Below are 23,988 nucleotides of genomic sequence, written 5' to 3'. Positions count from 1 at the left end.
AAATCAGAAGTAATTTTCCCACAGTAGCATTACTAATGAACCCATTGAAGGATGCTACGCCCACAGCAGCATGTGTGGATCCATCCTGACTCTGATCCTGACCAGGATAAAGCGATTACTGAAAACAAACGAATAAATGTATGACCTGGTCCTATTCCGCATTCCCTGCACAAGTTCCACCTTTCACATGTCAAATTCAGAAGGCTTCTCCTCTATAGAGATGGAAATGAAAAGTTATTTTGAATGCACTTGAATGTCATTTATAAAGGCTAAGACAGTGGGTTTGTTGAACATTCACTGATACTTAGTCAGTCCGTACAGGAGTTCACACAGTTTTTTTTTTTTTTTTTTGTGATTTACTTGAATTGGCGAAATTGCAATTGCATGAAATTGTTTTGCATTCTTTTGCGGTGATGTTTGTTGGTATCAATGAGGGCTTTGGCTGAATGCATGTTGTGATGACATCACATGACACGTCTTGGCCCATATTTGCGTAAAATCTGAAGTCATTTTGAAAAATTGCAAGCTCCTGCGAATATTGCAGAGTTTGCTTGACTTTGCATTAATTTCCACAAAATCATAGAGGGACCGATTAGTATATAAGAACAAGCACTGAAATTTAATAATGTACAAATATATTAAGCAACAAAAACGTCCTCACACTGGCACATATTATTTGGGAGCTGTCTGATTTTGCACAAGTAACAATTTAGCATAGATTTCCTGCTAACTGAACCTCCTGCTGCTGGTTTCATGTTTTTTTTTTCTATCTGAACTATTCTGAATATGTTTGATCTTATGTAGAACCACTCACCAGAGCCAATCTGCATTTAATTTCTTAATTATGCTCATTCCATATCCATCCATCCATCTATTTTCCATACCGCTTGGAGTATGGAAATGCGTATGAGTATGCGGTATTTTCCATACCGCATATCACTGGGGAGCATCCCAGGGAGCTCGGGGCATGAGTCGGGGGAAACCCTGGGGTGCCAACCCATCAAAGGGCACAATCACACAGACATTCACACACTATGGATGATTTGTAAATTCTAATCAGTCTATAGTGCATGTCTTTGGACTTGGGGAGGAAACCGGAGTATCTGGAGGAAACCTCAGAAGCATGGAGAGATTAAAAAATGATCAAAATATTTAGCACAATAATTGATTTTTAACAAAAAATTCTTTCATAATGTATTTCACATTATGCAATTCTGTAATTCTGATCATTAATGTCTTGAAGGTCCATTGCCATAACCTACCAGAAGAAGTGGTGAAAGACAGTATTCTATGGAAGTCGTGCACTGTTGAAATGGCAATATGGTACTGTTTAAATGGGGTTTTTTTTTCTAGTAAACCCAAATCACTGCATAAAAACTGCAATAGGTGCAAAAATGGAAGCGTGTGAAAATCATGTGTATGTTTATGTTCATCTTCCTGAAAGGAGCTCCAATATTGTGACATCCTAGTTGCACAACTGATCTCAAGTGATGACAAAGATGATGTGTCTTTAGCAAGTAGCGTGACTACTTTGGTATTGCAGCATATCAACATATTAGACGTATGTATGTGTAAGACTTATGGGAACAGAAGTGTATGGACTGTACTGGCTCACTGCCGTGTGTGTGTGTGTGTGCGTGTGTGTGTGTGATTAAGCATTTGGGCGGGCAATTTCAGAGAAAGACAGGCTGGAACAGATATGTGTGTTTAGGGTTTGGTTACGCTAAAGAGTTCTTGCTTCTTTGGGTGCTTTTTTTAAAAAAAACAAAAACATTTTGCAGTCTTCTGAATCTGAAAATACAGCATGTTATATGTTGACATTATATGTTGTATTCTTGTTTTTCATTATCTCTCTCATCTCTCATTTTGAGATCACATTTATGTCACTACTGTGTACTCTGAAATGTTAACCTGAGCTTCTTTCTTTTTTTTTCACTCTGAGTGTGCATTCCCATCAGTCCCTTGTGATTATTATGCACACAAAAAGAAAAGAAAAGAAAAGAAGGAAAAAAGTTGACACGTACAGCACATGATGCTCCACGCACAGACGTAATAGTGCCTTGCTTTGGTAAATTACAAGGCCTCAGTAGCAATATACGCATGATTAATTGCAATGGCTGCAATGTTGTACATAACAGTAATATGGCAAATTGCACACTCCATTCAGCAGGTGGCTAGTGTGGACTACGAAGTTTGCTGTAGCCTACTATCAGAGTCGGCCCTACAGGTGCCTTTTATTGAGTACCCCGTGCAGCAGGATGTCCACTCCCTCCACCCCACCCTTTCCTAGTAGCTCTTTGTGGTTAATGAGATGTGAGTCAGACACACATTCCTAATTATTTACAGCAGAATGTAAGTCCATACTTGCTGACTTCGAAGCTTTTGGCTGATGCACTGTGACCTCAACATTAGGGGTGGCCAAACCCAAGAATCTGATCTCAAGATCAAGTGTTGAGAGTTTATTCCTGACACGTTACTTGACCTTGATATAACCATGCTGTATACACAATATCAGACGTCATGTGCTGCCATGATATTAGGCGATTCTTGATCCTGTGTCATAAGACTGTCATAAGACAGGCATATATCGTGTCCTATATGTAATGCCAGATGTCATATGCTGTCATAAGTTGTAATGGGAGTTGACAAAACAGAGAAAAAAAAGTAATGTGTTAAGACTAATATCTCAAAATTCAATATTGATAGAGTCTTGAGCCTCTGTTATGTGTGTTTAATAAGACTGTCATAACATTTCATATACTGTATGTAACGCCAAATGTCATATGTTGTCGTAAGTTGTCGTGGGAGTTTATAACACAGAACAAGTAATGTAATATTTTGACACTCAATATTGATAGAGCCTTGACCCTGTGTAATTTGTGTGTAATAAGCAGTCCATACAGGATTGTTATGGCCAAAAATGCTTGATTTGGTCTTTTTTGCGCTGACTACAAAATCAAACAAACTCCGCAATATTTGGAGGAGCTTGCACTTTTTCAAAATTACTGCAGATCTTCCGCAGATTTGGGCCAAGATGCATCATGTGATGCCATATAACACCATACGATGGCATCACAATGCGCATTCATCCAAAACCCCCTTCAATGCACGTGCGTCGAACATGAGTACAACTAAAAGTTCTCAATTACCAACCAAAATCACTGTGAAAAACCGTGCAAAACAATTTTGTGCAAATGTAATGTCACCAATTCAAGTAGTCTTCCACAAAAAACTGCAAAAAAACTCAAAAAGCCGCAGCAAAATCAAGCATTTTTGGCAGCAACAATCAAAAAAAGAACTCAAAAATCCTTTATGGACTGATATACTGTATACTTAATGCTAGATATCATTTTGTCATAAATTATTATGGTAGTTTATGACATAGGGTCAAGTAATGTGTTAAGAATAAGATCTTGAAACTTGATATTGGTAGATTTGTGACCATGTGCCACAAATCTATGAAATAACCATGTCTCATACATATAATGGCAGTCATGGTTTGTCATGACAGTTTATGACATAAAATATAACACTACTATTACTGGTAATGGACATAATAGCTGTTGTAATATACAATGTCATGATAGCTTATGCCATTCATGTGCCATTTATTAGCATATATTGTTATATGATAATAAATAATACTAATAAGTAACCCATGGGTAGTGTCAGTAAAAATGAATATACCAACAAACTAGCAGTACCTAGTTATTCAGAGTACTTTCTCTTTTTGCAGGGACACCAGAGAACTTCACAGAGCATAAACAGCTGTTCTTTAATGTGGGGGAAATGAAGAAGAGCATCCAGGACTACAGGCAGCTGTCACAGGCCATGCTCAGGCTGCGAGTGAAAGATACTACAATCCAAAGCAGTATGTGGCAGAGACTGGAGATCTACAAAGGTCTGGGCAGTGCAGCAAAATACCTGGGCTTTTATGATATCAATAATGATTTGCTAAACAAATGGATATCCGTCGATGTAACAGCTACGCTCAAAGAGTGGCTCCAGTCTTCCGGTAAGTTATTTCGCAGGTCTAGCATCTTATTAAGCATGAATGTATGAGTTACTGAAGCAAGCAGTGTTAGCAATTTGTGTGAAAATCAGTGTAATTCAGTATCTCTAAAGTAGACATGCAGACTACCAACAACATGCCAAGTCCAAATAGCTTATCCTCTGTCATAGTGACACATTTATTTTGTGGCTGAATTTACATTATGCTATTCAGGGTATCAGGTAATGGTACCTGTGTACACTTGTGTACTGGGGAGTTATTCTGAAAACCTCTATTACACAAAAGCTTTAATAAAAGGCTAAAGGTGACTCTTAAATCATTAGTTCATTTAAAACCTGTGCAATGAATTCCATTTAACATAATAACCATCTCTCTTGGACAGAAAATGAACAAGGATTTGAGCTGAGGCTGCACTGTGGATGTGGGGATCCTGTGGAGAACTTCAAATTTACCATATCAGGTTTGGTCATTTATTTTGCAAGCCAAATGTTTGCACACCACATGGTTTCTGTTTGAAAACAATAAAATGCAGTGTGGCTGGATCCTTCAACAAGGCCCAACGGAAAGGTCTTACTACTATCATTCATGCATTACGTCAATAATTAGGCTAGGTTTTCTAGATGAAGAAATTTCTTCTTGTCAAACTTTGTGTACGTGATATTTGTACAATAACATAAACATGAACATAAACTCTCAGTTGAGACTAAGACCATATTTAGTGATACCAATGCCCAAGGTAAGTCCAAGTACAAATTCTATTAAGTTCAAGACAAGTCAGGCCAATAGAGAAAACATCTCTAGACCTGACCGAAGTCCAAAACCAGACCTTTTCGAAAATAGCTGTGGCATGATAGCAGAGAACTACCTAGTGGGTGGAAATTGGCAAATGATCAAAATTGGGGTAAAAAGGCAATAAAAGGCAGAACAAGGGGCAAAAAGTATCCTATATGGCCAAAAGTATGTGGACACCTGACCATCACACCTATATGAGCTGGTTGGACATCCCATTCGAAAACCATGGGCATTAATATGGAGTCAAAACCATGTCTTTATGGACCTTGCTTTTTGCGCACATGTACACAGTCAAACTGGAACAGGAAATGGCCTTCCCGAAACTGTTGCAACAAATTTAGAAGCATACGATTGTCTAAAGTGTCTTTGTATGCTTTAGCATTAATATTACCCTTCACTGGAACTATGGGGCCCAAACCCTGAAAATAGCCCCAGACCATTATCCCTCCTCCACTTTGGTAAGTAGCATTCTCCTGGAATCTGCCATTCGTCCATCAGACTGCCAGCATGATGTATCACTCCAGAGTCCTGTGACAGCTTTACACCAATCACTATTGTGCATAGTGATCTTAGCCTTGTGTGCCATGGAAACCGTTTTCATGAAGCTCCTTTCCTGACCCACAGATCTTGTGCTGACATTGCATGCAGAGGTAGTTTGGAACTCTCTAGTGAGCAATGCAACAGAGGATAAGCAATATTATGTGCTCTTGTTAGTCTCTGTGGTTTACTGCTTCATGGTTAAGCTGTTGGTGCTCCATTTCACAATAATAACAGTTACAGTTAACCAGGACAGATCTATCAGGGCAGAAATTTCACAAACTGATTTATAGCAAAGGTGGCATGGCTATATGTTTGGTTTGGCTGAAACATCCGAACTCAGAGGGGTGCCCACATACTTTTGGCCTAATAGTGTAATGTCTGGCTGTGAGTCTCTCAGTCAAGGGGCAAAGATTTACTAAGAAATCTGGAAGTGTTAGTAAACAGTAAACTGAACAACTTTTACTTAGAGAGAATCTAAGAACTGCTCAGAAGATATGCAAGTACAAAGGCAAAGACTAGGCATTAAAGAATCTTTACATCACATTCAGAAAAGGAAATACAAGCTTTTGAACAGACATTGTTGTCTTTAATAACTGGGTTTGCAAACATCTGGCACTATTTCAGCTGAATATATACAGTACATATATATGTTTATTATATATCCATGGCAGCAACTGAATTTTTCTATACATACTGAAGAATATAGTGTACATTTCTATTAACAAGAAATAGAATTTATCAAGGACTCAGGATGTAGGGGTGCTTTCAGAAATCCTTGAAATTCAAAACTGCTAAAATAATTATTATATTATTATATATACTGTAGCCCAGTGGCCACCAACCCTCTTCCTTGAGAGCTACCTTTCTGCAGGTTTCATCTCCAACCAAAATCTAACACACCTGTTTTAGTTGAACAAGAATGTCTTAAGGCAATGATTAGATGGTCAGGTGGGCACAATTATGGTTGGAGCTCAAGTCTTCAGGAAGGAAGATCTCCAAGAACAAGGTTGGTGACCACTGCTGTGGATGAACAAATAAGCAATTAGGCTTAAAAAAAAAATTTAATTGTTAGACAGCATCCATGAGAATCAAGCCTTCAGGACAGAGGAGTTATGCTTTTTTATTTCTCTGTAACATCACAAGCAGCATTTCTGTGTCTCACTAACTTCAAGAAAGAAAAAATAAGTGTTTGGTGAGGTAACCTCTGTATAGTGGTATATCACTACAACATAAGTGATAACAGGAACTAACGCCTATGTTAGGAAACTTTCAAATGTTTTACAAAGGGCCTATACGTCCTTCCATATGTTAATCTAACAGAAAACTTCAACTTCAACAATTTTACAAGTTTCTTTGTTGTATATACACAGTATGTATATACACACACACATTGACTATTAGGATACATTATGTGGACGTTAAAACTGTGAATTGTGAGCTATTATAGTAATGATATCTTATTATAATTAGCAGATTAATATAAACCTATCATTTATGTTATAGCTGTAAAAGAAAAAACAAACAAACAAACAAACAAAACGTTCAAATACATAATGCTAACATTAATCAACACCTTCTGATTCCAGAATGGAGCTGTGCTGTAGTATAACTATTTCAATCAAAACACGATAACTGTAAAAATATGTCTATCATTTGAGTATGATGTCATAGCTAACACCACATATGTGCTGCTTAAAATTCCAACACCCCCACTTGTAAAACGCCTTCCCACGTCTCTGGAATTTATTTTTAAAAGGTCAACTACAGAGAATGCTAAATGTGTTGCCAATGAAAATGTCATATGTGATAGTAAGTTTGTATGTTTAATCATTTTTAGCAGATATATATATATATATATATATATATATATATATATATATATATATATATATATATATATATATATATACACATACATACATAGCTTTTAAACAGATATTGTTAAATGTAAGGTGAAAAAACATTGGAATAATTACAATATAACATATAATTACATAGATATAACAGATGTAAAACACATATATAATATAATTCCTTTGTATAACTGTATAACTATTGAGTTATAACAATATAACTCTTTCCTTTGGTCCTTCACTTTGTGCCACATGGCAAACCTTACAAAAGTTGGCACACGCAAAAGTACAATCACTTTTGGAACTAAAGAACCCTTACCAGCCCTAGGAACACATAAGGACCCCTTTTTATCTAAGCGTTTAGCTTTTATTTTTAATATATACCATATGCTTAAGATTAGAGAGACATTGTGCAAAACATTACATGTCTGTATGTGTGTGTTGTCAGGTTTGAGTACAGTGAGAGGAGACAAAAATTTGATTGCTAGCTTAATGCCCAAGCCATACATTCTGGCCATGTCCATGTCTGTTCCTGCTGAGGGCCATAGCACTCAACGCAAGAAGCGATCCCCTGCCACGGAACCAACTTGTGATGAGTGCGTCACTTTCTCTCTCTTCTATTAAACCTTCGTATCTTTACCACTCTTTCTTTTCCAGTTTCTCTCATCTATCTCTCACCCTAGAACATATAGTTTCCTGCTCTATTACTTTCCAAAAAAATAATAATAATGTGACCTTCACTTATAAGTTGTATCACATGACCGTATGCTTTTTTTCTGCTAGAAAAACAGAGGCATGCTGCATGCGGAAACTCTACATCGATTTCCGGAAGGATCTCGGCTGGAAGTGGATCCACAAGCCTAAAGGATATTATGCCAACTACTGCATGGGCTCCTGCGCCTACATCTGGAATGCTGAGAACAAATACTCACAGGTAGAATGATATTTCCTCTCCAGGCTCCATGTAGGCTTTTGGTTTTTTGGTTAATTTCCTGTAAAAGTTGATAACATGTGAATGCAAGTATTCATTTTATGAATCGCATATCTAGAGACATGATTTAAAATAAGTCTCAGTGTTATTAAAAAATATATATTATTTATGTATTTTCATGCATGAGTTCAACATATGTATAGTTTTGACAGTTTGTAGTAGTTTTTCTGATCTGACTGGATTTGTGAAGAAGAAGAAAAAACACACACATGCAAATGCATTGCATTTACATACAATCTATCTTTGATAGGGAAATAACTGTGTACTTTTTAGCCAGTGTTCCCTGATGAGCAAGCATTTCCCAGGACAACATTCCAGCATTTCCCCTCTTCCTGCCTTGGTCATTTCCTGAAGTTGTTTCCTGTTGAACATTATGTTGGGGCTGTTCTCGGAAAAAAAAAATTCTTGTTCTAATGAATTTGTTCTGTAAAAGTACTGTAAAAACGGCTTTAAAACCTAAATGTAATGAACTCAGGGATTGAGTACAAGTACAGATGTTCTGTTAAAAGTGGTAGTATCCAGGCAAAAATGTACTTAAGTGAAAAAAAAGGTTGCTACTTTTAAATGCACTCGTCTTAAAAATGAAAGGAAAATTAACAATTAAAAAATTTTACTTGACTAATGCTACTAAAAATGACTAATGCTACATAGCATGATAATGAATTAATCAGAAGTAAAATATCACAGTGATGTTTTTGGTAAATGAGAAGTTTTAGCTGTAGACATGTTTGACGCACGTGAATCAAAGAGGGCTTTGACGTGTCTTGGCCCAAATATTCAGTAATTTTTTAAAAATTGCAAGCTCCTCCAAATATTGTGGCATTTGTTTGATTTTGTGTTCATTTCTGCAATCACAAAATCATGAAATCCTGGAGGGACTGATCCTGGAGCTACTGGAAACGATGCTAGTCTAACTTACCATTCGCAAAGAAAACAGGCTTTATGATTAAATCATTTATCCATTTAATGTTAGCAAATTAGCTAAACTTACCTGAACATGCTTTTTCAAATTAGATGGAGTCCACATTCTTCAAAGGAGACACCTCATTTTATAGAAGTATTTGCTTACACCATTATATTAAAACATTTTATTAAGTTAGGACCAGGGGACACTAATCCTCAAGTTCCACACTGCAGTCTAGGGCATTAACTACCTTGAGTACCATGAGAAGGTTAAATTGGTACAATTCTTCGTAAATAAATAAATAAATAAATAAATAAATAAATAAATAAAATTCTACACTGATTAACTTAATTGGACGCTGAACTGAAATGCTTGGATATGTAAGTGAGTCCATATTTTGATTGATACTGTATATATTGTACAGTCATTGGCTGGATGAGAGAAGAAGAGATCTTTCTGATCAGGTCTAAATATTAATGTCAGGAGTGAAATGTATGTTTTTTTTTGGATATGTAATTAAGTTAGAGGACAAGTATTCAATTCCAATAATACTTATTAAAGTTAAATACATCAAAATAATACTTAATATAGTAATGAAGTAGAATTACTCAATTATTTTCTACCCCTGAATGAACATTTCTTATTTATTGCTATGTTCTTATTGCCAAAGTGTTGAACAGGCTCTGGAATGGCGTCCTCACCCAATTTCTAGCAAAAGCTGGTATGCAAACTGACAGTTCTTAATCCTGGATTGAGATGTGAAGAGACGCGAGCATTAGAGCACTGCGTTTGTTGAAAGCCACACCAATGAGGCATTCAAGGCATGTTCAATAAATGAGTAATGCAATCCTGTAAACCTGTACATCCTGGGATTCATTCCAAAACATATGAAAGCACAGCATGTATATGGTTGATGTGAGGTGTGATGAGAAGGCTGATGGATTGCTTTAGCAACGTTCAGGGTTTTTTATCTTGTGCCTTCCACTAATATTTGCACCCTTGGTAAATATAAGTAAGGAAGGCTGTGAAAACTTGTCTTTATTGTTTAACTTTTTGATCTTTTGTTAAAAAAAATTCACAAAAATACTCTGCTCTCATGAATATCAAAACAAAACACAGGTTTATCAAAAATATATATATCTTTGTTAAATATATGTGTGCCACACTTATTAGCACCCTTTTAGTCAATACTTTGTGTTACCTCCCTTTGCCAAGATAACAGCTCTGAGTCTTCTCCTATAATACCTGATGAGGTTGGAGAATACATGGCAAGGGATCTGAGACCATTCCTCCATATAGAATCTCTCCAGATCCTTCACATTTCAAGGTCCACGCTGGTGGACTCTCCTTTTCAGTTCACCCCACATATTTTCTATCGTTTCTATCGGCACACATATATTTAACAAAGATTTTTAATAAACCTGTGTTTTGTTTGTGTTACGACACAGCGAAATCGGCGCGGCAGCTCACAAAGTGTAGTGCCGCCCAGGGACGTGGCGGAGGAGGACTACACTTCCCAGTCATACCCGCGCTCGAGTTCTCCAGAGTTCCAATCACGAACACCTGCAAACACCTGAGGTTATATAAGGGCCTCCCTAGCATTAGCCGCTTGCGAAGTAACCGCTCAGCAGCCTCGTCTCTGGTTGTTTACCAAGCCGATTTCATTAGAAGTGTTTTCCCTGGTGCTCGACTTCACGCTCGTCTCTCACTACGCTTTTGCCTACGTCCCTGATACACAGCTTACCTGTTCGGTCCCGACTCGATTCTCGTTCTGGATTCTTCCTCACGTCATCTCTCCGCTCGCCCGCGCTTGTCTCCGTCTACGCTTCGTAACAGATTACTTCGCCGTACTATGGAGGCAGCGGGCACCTCGGATTGGGAACGTGTCATCCTGGAACAAAACCGTGCGCTAGCGGTGTACCGGGATGAGATATCCGCGTTGCGTGCCGAAGTCTCGCGACTGAGCGTTTCCGCATCCACCAACGCCACGCCCCCGGCCCTCGCGTCACCACCGCCGACTGCCCCAGCGCATGTTCAGCCGACACCAGCTGCGCACATTCCAGCGCCGGCTGTTCACACTCCTGCGCCGCCGGCGCACAACCCGCCTCTGCCCACACCAGAGAGATACGCTGGGGAGCCGGAGCGATGCAAGGGCTTCATGTTACAATGCCCGCTGTTCTTTGAGAGTCCCCCAGAGATTCCTGAGGTCCGTAAGTTGACCCATTTTATGGAATTACTCTCCGGAACAGCCTTGGCGTGGGCCACAGCTGAGTGGGAGCGAGGAGGTGGTGTCAGACCCTCGTTAGATGACTTCCTTGCCCGGTTCCAGCGTGCCTTTGACCATTCTCCTGATGGCTGGGAGACTGGTGATGAGCTCATGCAACTCAAACAGGGCTCTCGTACTGCAAGAGAGTACGCTCTAGAGTTTCGCACTATTGCTGCCCGAAGTGGCTGGAACGAACCAGCCCTTAAGACCGCGTTCCGCCGTGGCCTCGATCCGGAGTTACTGCATGAGTTGGCCTGTCGGGGTGAACAGCTAACTTTTGATAACCTCGTGGATCTGACCATAAGGCTGGATCGTCTGCACCGTACCAACCGTCCCATACCGCACGGTTTACTGCCAGCTGAGCCGGGCGCAGCAAGCGAACCCATGCAGCTCGGATGGGCACGGTCCCGCGAGGAGGAGAGGGAGAGAAGACGAGAGGGAGGAGAGGGAGAGGAACGAACCAGCCCTTAAGACCGCGTTCCGCCGTGGCCTCGATCCGGAGTTACTGCATGAGTTGGCCTGTCGGGGTGAACAGCTAACTTTTGATAACCTCGTGGATCTGACCATAAGGCTGGATCGTCTGCACCGTACCAACCGTCCCATACCGCACGGTTTACTGCCAGCTGAGCCGGGCGCAGCAAGCGAACCCATGCAGCTCGGAAGGGCACGGTCCCGCGAGGAGGAGAGGGAGAGAAGACGCAATGAGTTCCGGTGCTTCTACTGCGGTGAGGACACCCACGCCGTCCGCCAATGCCCGCACAGGAGGCGTCGAGGGAACGGGAGGCGCACTGACAACCCACCTTGTCATGCCCGGGTGAGTCCTAACCAGTCTTGTACGTCTCACGTATTTTCTGTACCTGTCGTGATAGAACATTCAGGCCGTTCTTTTGTCCTTTCAGCACTCATCGACTCCGGAGCAGCGGAGAACTTCATAGATGAGAAGACGGCACAGGAGCTCGGCCTTTCCATACGTCCCCTCCTCCGTCCTCGTGAGCTCCAATCCATTGATGGGTCGCCTATAGGGGGAGGCGTAATATCTCACAGCACACACCCTGTCTGCCTTCAAGTTAGCGCCCTTCACCACGAAACTCTGGTCCTTTACCTCACGGTCTCCACCAGACACCCCGTTATACTCGGACTCCCCTGGCTGGAAATGCACAACCCCCAAATTTCCTGGACTGACAAGCAACTCACCCAATGGTCCCCGTATTGCTTGCAGAATTGTTTGAGGGGCCCCACGGTCCCTTTGGCCATCACGACTGTGGAGAGTCCCCTGTCGCCTGCCCCAGTTAAAATTCCCCCTGAGTACCACGACCTCCATGAGGTGTTCAGCAAGGAGAGGGCCAATTGTCTCCCACCTCATAGGCCCTACGACTGTGCCACTGACCTCCTCCCCGGGGCCAGCCTACCTTGGGGCCGTGTTTACCCGCTCTCCCAAGCGGAGCAGCAGGCCATGGAGGAGTACATTCAGGAGGCTCTCCGGCAGGGGTACATCCGACCATCCACATCCCCTATGTCTGCCGGGTTCTTCTTTGTGGAGAAGAAAGGAGGGGGCCTTCGACCATGCATTGATTATCGGGCCCTCAACCAAGTGACCGTTAAGTACCGATATCCGCTGCCTCTCGTCCCCTCAGCCTTGGAACAGTTACGGTCCGCCACCCTCTTCACTAAGCTGGACCTCCGCAGCGCTTATAACTTAATTCGTATTAGGGAGGGGGACAAGTGGAAAACGGCCTTCAGCACCACCTCTGGACATTGAGTACCTGGTCATGCCATATGGGCTAGCTAACGCCCCCTCCGTGTTCCAGAACCTGATCAACGATGCTCTGAGGGTCATGCTAGGAAGGTACGTCATCGCCTACATTGACGACATCCTGATTTATTTGACCTCCCTGGAGGAACATGTCCAGCATGTCTGGCACGTACTGCAATGCCTCCTGCAGTACCAGCTGTACGTAAAGGCCGAGAAGTGCGAATTCCAGCAGCACACAATCTCTTTCCTGAGGTATGTCATTAGCCCAAGGGGAGTCGCCATGGACCAGCGTAAGATTCAGGCGGTCGTGGAGTGGCCCACTCTGCGAACCATCAGGGAGTTGCAGCGTTTCCTTGGCTTTGCAAATTTTTACCGAAGATTCATTAGAGACTTCAGTAAAGTAGTGCAACCCCTGACATCGCTCCTGAGAGGTAAGCCCAGGCGACTGCTGTGGACCCCAGTTGCCCAGGAGGCTCTGGAGAGACTTAAGCGGGCTTTCACCACGGCTCCCATTCTCAGACACCCGGATCCCTCCAGGCCGTTTGTCGTGGAGGTCGATGCGTCAGAGGTGGGAGTGGGAGCAATTCTATCGCAAAGCTTTGGCGAGAGTCCCAAGTTACACCCCGTGGCCTTTTTTTCCCGGAAGTTGTCGCCAGCAGAGCGCAACTATGATGTGGGGAACCGTGAACTTCTGGCCATCAACCTGGCCCTAGAAGAGTGGAGACACTGTTTGGAGGGGGCAGTACACCCATTTGTTATCTTCACGGACCATAAGAACTTTCAATATCTACGAACCGCCAAACGGCTCACTCCTCGCCAAGCCCACTGGTCCTTATTCTTCTCCAGGTTCCAGTTCACCCTGTCTTACCGACCTGGTTCAAAGAATACAAAGGCCGACGCTCTGTCTCGCATTTATGCCCCAGAGCGGCCAACGGAGAAAGAGAGTTACATTATGCCTCCCTCCTGCATAGGGGGCGCCCTGGAGTGGCCCCTAGCACAGAACTTAGCCCGTATTCCCAGTGCAAGAATCCCAGCAGCCTGTCCTCCCGACAAACAGTTCGTGCCTAAGCGGTACCATCTCGAACTCATCACCTGGGCCCACACGACTTTGGCCACGGGCCACCCGGGGGCCCGCCGCACTTACCAACTGCTGGCCGAGAAGTACTGGTGGCCCAACATGCCCAGAGAGGTTCAGCGCATCGTATCCTCGTGTTCCTCTTGCGCTCAGTCCAAGGGCCCACGTGCGCTCCCGGCTGGGAAGTTGGTGCCCTTACCCATACCTGAACGTCTGTGGTCCCATCTGGCCCTCGATTTCATAACCGACTTGCGGAAGTCGCAGGGGAACTCCACAATACTGGTGGTCGTAGATCGGTTCTCGAAGTCCCTGCACTTAATTCCATTACCAGCCATCCCATCTGCCTTCACCACGGCGGAACTCCTGTTTCAACACGTCTTTCACTACTTTGGCATCCCCAAGGAGATTGTGACTGATAGGGGGCCACAGTTCACATCGCGGGTTTGGGCCAGCTTTATGAAGCAGATGGGGGTCGCCATTAATCTCACGTCCGGTTACCACCCCCAGGCTAACGGACAGGCAGAACGGGCCAACCAGGAAGTCATACGGTTCCTTCGGACTTACTGCTCTGCCAACCCAGGGGACTGGAGTCAGTACCTACCATGGGCGGAATACGCCCAGAACTCGCTACGGCATTCCGCCACCCAGCTCACCCCGTTCCAGTGTGTCTTGGGTTACCAACCGCCATTATTCCCCTGGAACGCGTCTCACATGGACTCGCCAGCAGTGGATGAGTGGTTCCGCCGAAGTGAACAGGTCTGGGAGCGTGCCCATCAACAGCTGGTGCAGGCGTCCCACATCGCTAAACGAAAGGCCGACCGGTGCCGGAGGGCTTACCCTATTTATCGACCCGGGGACAGGGTGTGGCTCTCCACAAGAGATTTGAGACCCCTCACGGGCACAAAACTTCAACCGAAGTATATCGGGCCCTTCCGAATTCTGAGGCAAATTAATGAAGTCACATATCGTCTGGACCTTCCGAGACACAGTCGCATCGCCCCGTCTTTCCACGTCTCACTTCTCAAACCTGTGATCTCAGGCCCCTTGGCCACAGCGGTGCCGGAGGATTCCCCACCGGAACCGTTGGAGATAGAAGGCCACCCAACCTACCGCATCCGCGACATTTTAGACTCCAGATGGAGGAGAGGGGGACTCCAGTATCTGGTAGACTGGGAGGGGTATGGACCAGAGGAATAGTGCTGGGTCCCAGCCCGAGACATTCTGGGTAAGGACTGCGAAAGGACTTCCACGCGGCTCATGCAGACAAACCAGCCCCCCGGAGGGGGGGGGGGCCTCAGGGAACTTCGGCTCCCGGAGTGAGCCCTTTGGGGGGGGGCTCTGTTACGACACGGCGAAATCGGCGCGGCAGCTCACAAAGTGTCGTGCCGCCCAGGGACGTGGCGGAGGAGGACTACACTTCCCAGTCATACCCGCGCTCGAGTTCCCCAGAGTTCTAATCACGAACACCTGCAAACACCTGAGGTTATATAAGGGCCTCCCTAGCATTAGCCGCTTGCGAAGTAACCGCTCAGCAGCCTCGTCTCTGTTTGTTTACCAAGCCGATTTCATTAGAAGTGTTTTCTCTGGTGCTCGACTTCACGCTCGTCTCTCACTACGCTTTTGCCTACGTCCCTGATACACAGCTTACCTGTTCAGTCCCGACTTGATTCTCGTTCTGGATTCTTCCTCACATCATCTCTCCGCTCGCCCGCGCTTGTCTCTGTCTAAGCTTCGTAACAGTTTGCAATTGTTGTGGTTTTTTTTTTTTGCAGAAAGAAAATGTAACAAAAGATCAAAAAGTTAAACAATAAAAACTATTTTTCACAGCCTTCTTTGCTCATATTTCCCAAGGGTGCCAATATTAGTGGAGGGTATGTTGTATGTCTACAGACTTAAGTAGAAATTCAGTGTTGTTGTTTTTTTTGTACATCCCTTGTGTCTCTGCACTTTATTTAATCTTCATATAGATGTTCATATATAGTTACAGCTGGTTGTGATATTAGATGGGAGGAAAAACTATAATATCTGTCAATACATGGTATCCCAGCAGTCTCCATACATAGGGGAATATAATTGCCAGCACTACATCTGTTGTGCCTTCGTCAGTGAATATTCATGGACGTCCTCTTCTTGGTTGGTCCGCAACACTTCCAGTCTTTTTGAATATGTTAATATGTTTGGTAACAGTGTCGTGTGTGATATGCTTGCCATGTTTACTGTTAAAGTCCATCGCAACCTTGCGATAGCTTCCCGATCCAGCTATGAGAATGATTTCAATACGTGATAAATACATTTTTGGGACTTTTGGGACACCCTGTAGTTTGATTGATCAATATGAGAATGATAGTTTGATGATATGAGAATGAAGCAAAAAATGACACTTAGGCAGCAGCTTCATTCATGATTTCTAATCATCTACTGGGTTCATGCCATGTTTCCTTAAACATGGTAAACAGCAAAACTGTAACCCTTTCATTTAAACAAAAAAAACACTACAATTACAGTTCTGTCATTTGTGCTTTTGTGTAAATTTGTCCTTTGGTTGGACAATGTGTTTAATCTGTCTACTTTTAGTTTCCCCTCCGAAGACATTTGGGGGGGCGGCGGGGGGGCGGGGGGGTGATAGGTTAAATAATCAACTTTGTTCATGTTCATGTATTTGACATGTGCCTTTTCAGTCAGTGTTGATGACATGGTATGAATGTGTCAGTGAAGTGGGTTGAAAGTATCAGCCCAAATTTCCAAATCTCCTGCCACAACCACCACTGACAGGCTGCATGAATATACAGTCTGAGCTAGAAAGAACTCAGCGTCAACCTCGCTTCTTCATTCCATTTTAATTAATGGCCACTGGTGGTGCTGTTGCACTTGGATTCACTAAAAAACAATCCACTCATCTGTACAGGATTTCATGGAGGGTCTGTGTGTGTGTGTGTGTGTGTGTGTGTGTGTGTGTGTGTGTGTGTGATTGTTGCGGCTAAAAATGTTGGGGTTTTTTTTTTTCAAAATTTGCAGTACAATTTGCAGAGATTTTTTTATTTTGAAAAATTGCAAACGCCTCCGAATATTGCAGCCTTTGCTTGATTTTGAGTTAATTTCTGTGATCGCAAAATCCTGGAGGGACTGATCCATTTTAGGACATTTGTTCAGAAAAAAAAATTGTTCTGATGTGGATGCCAAAAATAAACCTTATATTGATGTCTGAGAAGAAGTGAGTACAGTCAGGAAATACTAGAATGACAAACCAGGGGGGTGGAGACAGGACCAGAATAACAAAGGCCCTTTCAGTGTCAATGTAAACAAAAAGTCATGTGGAGGGAAAACAAAACAAGAACTATGCGTGTCATGGTTAAGCAGTATGATTATAATATAATAAACTGTGTTAAAAGGTTACGGAATTTTTATCAAAATTTCAGTATTAATACTCTAATACAGATGCACTTTAAGTTCCTTCTTTACTGCTTCCTTCCTCATGCTTTGCCTTCTGCTGATCTTTCAGTGTCTCACACTCAGGCATACAGTAAATACCCAATTTTGCTAGAACACTGCACTTGCTCAGGCTCTAAACTGTTCTTTGTGGGGTTTTGTTTCCTTGAATTACAGATTTTAGCCCTTTATAAGCACCATAACCCTGGTGCATCGGCTCAACCTTGCTGTGTACCTCAACTCCTTGAACCTCTTCCAATCATGTATTATGTGGGCAGACAATACAAGGTAAATATCTAATATCCTGATTACATTAATGTGCTTTGACTGAAGTTCTGGGAGAGAAAATGATTATCAATCGATGTGTCTTTTCTGTTCAGGTGGAGCAGCTGTCCAACATGGTCGTGAAAAGCTGCAAGTGCAGTTAAAGGTTTTGAAGTTCTTTCAACTCGAGCTCTCTCCTACACAAACATACACACACACACACACACACACACACACACACACACACACACATACACACACTGCAGAAAGGACTTGAAGATGAGAAGCAGACCAAGTAATGAAAAAGAGCAATGAGTACTTTTAACTTCTGAATTGCTTCCGAATTCTAGTCACCAAAGACGATCTAGTAGACTTCCGTGTACTACAACAACAACAAAAATGCTTTGTTTCATTTTAGTATTCATTTCACTATTGTATTACTATTAATTTATTGTTGCGTAGGTCAAGTTTCATTTTACCTTGTCACATAAAACTACATGGCAGTACACTGCTGATTTCTATTTCCATTTGGTGCTGTTGGAAAAAAGAGACACACAATGTTGGAGGACAGTCCGTCCAGTGTTCTGGAGAAAATAAATAAATGAATGTGCTTACCAGCAAATACTGAGATGTTTGCACTAATTCGTGGACACTGAATCCCTAGAGGACGGCAATGATGGACCACAAGGACCTCATTTTTCAGAAACTACATTTCAAAAATATGGACAGACGGTCGCTGATGAGCCTTTGTGTGGCCCCCGAGGTATCCTGAACCTCCAGTGATTATTCTGGACAGCTATATGTGAAATCCCCCTACCAATAAAGGGGGCTTTAACTTGACTCCTTGACTGAAGGGTTCATTTTGCTGTCTATTTTTTTCCTCTTTTTTGTGGAAGGAAACTATCCTTAATGATGTATATTTTTAAGATGTATATTTTTAAGTCCAATTCTTTAATATTCAACGTATCAAGTGAGCACTTCAAAGTATCAATTAAGACATCTTTATATGAAGAGACATATGGAGGCTAGGGGTTGCACAACTACAATTTTTATTAGTAATTCAAAACTTATTTGACTAGTCGTCTTTTCCAGGTAAAGTAAAAACTGTTTCAGGACATCGCTGTTTCCAGGCTGTTTTATTTGCGAAGCATGGAATGCTTCAGACTGCATTTTAATTATCAACCATACACAATACCAATGACGGTACATTTCCAATGCTTTTAGGCTACATCGTTAAGGATGAAAGTGAATCAATTAGTGCAATACATAGTTCTTAAAACGTGCTCAAAGAGCATGCAGTGGAAGCTCCTTAATAGCTTAATAATGGATGGAGGTTGCGATGTCTACAGAAGCGTCTGGATCAGTGGTGTAGTCCTAAAGAGGTTTACTATTACCCACTCCCCTGCTGCTCAGTCCCCACTTTTTTCAGTTGGGAAAAAAATATAAAATAAGATAAAGGAAATGTGGTGAAAAATAGCTTAATTTAAATGTAGAGTAAAATGAATGATGGGCATTATAAAACAGCTGTAAGGGGGATACAGAGAAAATGCTTTGCTAAAACAGCCATAAGAGGATTCCAGCTTGTGAGCCTTCTAAGAGAAGGACTATAAGAAGAAAATACTTTTTCGAATCATTTCATTTCATCGCCTGTCACGTAATAATTTTTTTGTAAAGCCAGTACTAAAAGTTGTGATAGATATATAAATAAATCGCGATACACTGCAATATCATAAATCGGTCGTGATTAAAACAGCACAAGAGAAAGAGTAAACAGAAGAGGAATAGAAGAGAGTAGAATATTACATACCCCTCAGCACTGAGTATATTTCACGCCTACTGCAAGCACGTTTATTAATTTTACCTGATTGCTTGTCAGGGCCAGGGAAGAGTGGAATTCAAATAAAATTACAATTACAACAAAGAATCGCGAGTTTCACAAAAAAATATATATATATATACATACATATGGCCCTGAATACACCACTGGTCTGGATTTTTTTTTTCCGCCCTCCTTAATAGTGCCTGAAAATGACCTCTTTTAGCTGTCATGTGCCACTGATCTCTAAACTAGCTGTGTGAGACTGGGTAGTGCAAGGTGTTAATGCAGAAGAAATAAAAAGACTTACTAAGAAGACCCATTGTAGTCTTGTAAAGCTGACTGTAGAATTAAATTCATCTGGTCAGAAATATTTTCACACTAACAAAAAAAACATTTAACCATCTTTCCGTACTGTTCACAGAGGCGACTAGTTGAATAGTCTATGCAACCCCTAATGGAGAGGCCCTCTACTATTTTCCCCAAAACCATTCATCCATGTTTTTTTTTTTTGGTTGTTTGTTTTGTTTTTTGTTTTTTGTTTTTGTTTTTGTTTTTTATACAAGCAGAGCAGGGCCTGTACATGGTCCTTCACTTGTGTTTAATGTGTAAGTCTCTGTTCTTTGTCCAATGGAGAGAGTGAGTTTTGAGTGGGTCTCTTTATTCCGAATTTGGCCTTGATGCGTTGACATGTATAGCAAACATAGCAGGAGTATTTATAGTGGCAGCCTGCTTTCTTTCTCGCTCCCAAATGAAAAGGGTCAGTTGTGGAGTTGGTTTAAGATTGCGGTCCTAACCGTAATACATAATACACATACGCCCTACAAAGCTCAATATTTTGGGACAGAAAGACATTCTGACCTCATGTAGGGGTGAAATATAATATTTTTTGTAGGATGTTTTAGAGCTTTATAGTTTTGTAATTGTTTTATTGTAGAGTTGTTGTTTTTTTAATTGTATTTGTGTGGGAAAAAAAGATGTTATCTTCTGTGTAATTCTTTCAGTTCATTTCACTTCAAAGGCATGTGGCCATAACTCATACTTCTCACAGTGATCATATATCATCTACCGGTTTATATTTGCACCAACTTTATTCCATTATCTTCACACACTGTTGAAATAAACCAAAGATTTATCAGACAGACAACCAGAAGATACAGACTAAAGTTCACATGTTTGTGGTTTCTGTTTTTTCTATGTAATAAGAAACATCACTTTTTTTTTTTTTTAAGGTCAACTAGTTTGACAGGCGTTCATATAGAGAAGATAAAGTTGTGGAAAAACACACTGGCAAGTGAGTGTGGACGTGCACATGCTTGTGTGTGTGTGTGTGTGTGTGTGTGTGTGTGTGTGTATGTGTGTGTGTGTGTGTAACCCACTGGTAAATAGTGCACACCTGTTTGTCCTGGAGTCTCTCATCCCTGCCAGGCACAGTTGGGCTTCACACGTGAGTGAGGAAAGCACAAAGTTCCCGAAAGACAGACACTCCACCACCTCTTTCTCTTGCTTCTCTCTCTTTCTGACTCATCGCACGATCATCATGCATCTATCAAATGCTGACAGGTTCTTGTGTAATAATTTCAATTTTCAGACTTCCATTATCCTTTTAACCCTCCTCAGGCTTTTTCCTTCATCCTCTCTGACTTATTCTTAATCCTAAATGGGATTTTATATTTTTATATATATATATATATATATATATATATATATATATATATATATATATATATATATATATATATAAACACAATAGAAATCCCTTTTTAAATTAATAGTTACTGCACATCTTTCACTGAGTGGAAATGAGCCAGAACTATATAAAGTAGGAATGCTTAGTAATAGGTTTAATAATTGTATTTAGCATTTTCACTTTATTTTCTAGCTTTTTTTTCCTCATCACAATCCTGAATCCTTACATTCTGTTAGCAATAATAATAATAAAATAACAATAATTCAATTATCATTACCAGCAATTGTTTGTTCTGACAGTTGGCCTGGCTATTTAAAAAAAATTACTGTCCCACATTCCCAACAAAATTTGCGTTTTAATGCTATACATACCATTTCCAAAATAATATATAATTACATAGAAATTGAGCAGAGTTAGAGTAGATTTCAAGTTTTCAATTGGACTTAATCTGACTCAGGCTGGAGTTGATCTCATTCTGGATTTAGATAAATGACTCCACACCCAGTCAATAAAGGGCTGATGTTAAAATGGAGTTAAAGCTTTTATCTTTAAAACATCACTGATGATGATGTGACACTAAGCTGGTTGACAACCTGTTAACTCCAGTTATTAACCACTTATATGAGTAGGAGAGAGAGCTTTTTTATGCCATGTGTTGATGAATACCATGCTTTTGTGAGCATGTAATGTTGTTTGTCGATGCAGTTCATATGTTTGTGCTTGGTATTGAGCTTATTTATATAGTTCACTGTAATAATATTACCACCATTTTCTACTCAAGTTCTGTGACAATAGTAGCTAATAACACTTGTCATATTAGCTAGCTAGTTTGGTGATTCCATGATTGGGGTACCCTTTGTGATACTGATACTACATTTACCAATAAACACAGATAAAGTGTCATTCACTACAATATATTTCACATAAATAACTTTTTTGTTTAAATTACTTCTGCTGTATTTTTGCCTACTATAACTACATATTACCAGTTATGCTCACAGAGACAGGGGGACCCAAAGGCAGAACACAGACACGATGACTGAAGGTTAACGGGATTTATTGACGTGAAGTGGAGGCTGGAGTGTGTGAGAAAGGAGTATGGAAATGTGTAGTCGAGAGCGGGATTTGAACTCCAGTCTGTGCCACGGGGGGAGGGGGAGCGGGGTCAAGCTTGAGCAGGTTTGAGTGTTGCCAGCGGTGTGGAAGCCGAATGCAACACTGGGGAGCCACGAGGGAGGCTGGGCATAGCAGGAAGGGAGGCAAGGGAGAACCTGGAGAATAAACTGACAGTGGCTCCACAGCATTACAGAATGCACTCCAGAATTGGGAAATGAATTGAGGCCCGTGGTCTGAGACAATATCCTGGGGAATACCGTTCAGGTGGAAGACGTGGCTTTCAAGGAGGTCTGCGGTTTCTCGGCCACTAAGGAGCTTGGAAAGGGCCATGAAATGTTCTGCCTTGAGAACCGTTCTATAATGGTAAGGATGATGGTGTTCCCTTGGGAAGGGGGTAGACTGGAGACGAAATCCATGGCAATGTGTGAAGAGGGGTGACTGGGAATTGGCAGAGGTTGTAGTAGGCCGGCAGGTGAGCGCTGTAAGGTCTTATTACAGGTGCACATGAAGCAGGCAGCGATGAAGGTTCGGGTGTCGGCGTCCATCGTATGCCACCAGAATTGCCGTTTCAGTGAGCCAGGGTCACAGGCAAACTGGGAACAGTGGATCCACTGGAAGACCTGGGAATGTGCAGTGTCAGGGACAAACAGGCAACCAGGAGGCCCATTACCTGTGTCAGGTTGGGTGAGTTGTGCTTTCTGAACTATGGACTCAATCTCCCACATGACTGCCCCCACCACATAGGCCAGAGGGATAATGGTGTTGGGGTCTGAGATGTCCTCTTCTTCTGAGGAGAACTGGCAAGAGAGGGCATCGGGCTTGGTATTCTTGGAACCGGCTTGGTAAGTGGTCGTAAAATTGAACTGCCCAAAAAACAGGGCCCAGTGTGTCTGACAGGAGTTGAGGTGCTTGGAAGTCTGGATGTAAGCCAAGTTATTATGGTCAGTCCAGACAATGAAGGGTCGTTCAGCCCCCATGAGCCAGTGTCTCCATTCCTCCAAGCCTAACTTGATGGCTAAAAACTCACGATTCCCCATGTCGTAGTTGCGTTCCACTGGGGAGAGGTGATGAGAGAAGGCCCAAGGGTGGATTTTCTGGTCCGGGCCAGATCATTGGAAGAGCACTGCACCCACACCCAGTCAAAGGCATCCACCTCTACAATGAACTGTAATGAGGTGAACAGCTCCTAAAGCTTGGTGTAGGTAGCCTCGGCCTCAGGGGTCCACACAAAGGGGGTAGAGGTGGAGGTGAGCCTAGTGAGTGGTACCACCACTCAGCTGTAGTCCCGAATGAACCGGCAGTAGAAATTAGCAAACCCCAGGAAACGTTGAATCTGCTTCTGCGTGGTAGGTCTGGGCCAATCGATAACAGCCCATATCTTCTCGGGGTCAGCCCTCACCTGTCCACTCTCAATGGCAATCCCCAGGAACCTAATCAAGTTGACATGAAACTCATACTTCTATGCTTTGGCAAACAGGCAGTTCTCAAGT

At 42.1% G+C, this 23,988-nt stretch overlaps 1 protein-coding gene across 2 annotated transcripts in view; it reads left to right on the top strand.

Annotated features, from left to right (window-relative positions):
* The window catches only part of tgfb1a (transforming growth factor, beta 1a), a 31,981-nt gene extending 11,186 nt beyond the window's left edge, over window positions 1-20,795 (top strand). For both annotated transcript variants that reach the window (XM_053651466.1, XM_053651467.1), the window contains exons 3-8: window positions 3,737-4,015; window positions 4,395-4,472; window positions 7,646-7,793; window positions 7,981-8,131; window positions 17,790-17,900; window positions 17,993-20,795. In XM_053651466.1, coding sequence (XP_053507441.1) covers window positions 3,737-4,015; window positions 4,395-4,472; window positions 7,646-7,793; window positions 7,981-8,131; window positions 17,790-17,900; window positions 17,993-18,040 — 815 coding nt within the window. In that variant the 3' untranslated portion in view covers window positions 18,041-20,795. The remainder of the gene's footprint in view (window positions 1-3,736; window positions 4,016-4,394; window positions 4,473-7,645; window positions 7,794-7,980; window positions 8,132-17,789; window positions 17,901-17,992) is intronic.
* The last annotated feature ends 3,193 nt before the right edge of the window (window positions 20,796-23,988 follow it).

This window comes from Ictalurus furcatus, chromosome 20 (genome assembly GCF_023375685.1).
Source record: "Ictalurus furcatus strain D&B chromosome 20, Billie_1.0, whole genome shotgun sequence".
Classification (NCBI taxonomy): domain Eukaryota; kingdom Metazoa; phylum Chordata; class Actinopteri; order Siluriformes; family Ictaluridae; genus Ictalurus; species Ictalurus furcatus.
This window is presented reverse-complemented; position numbering and strand designations above follow the sequence as displayed.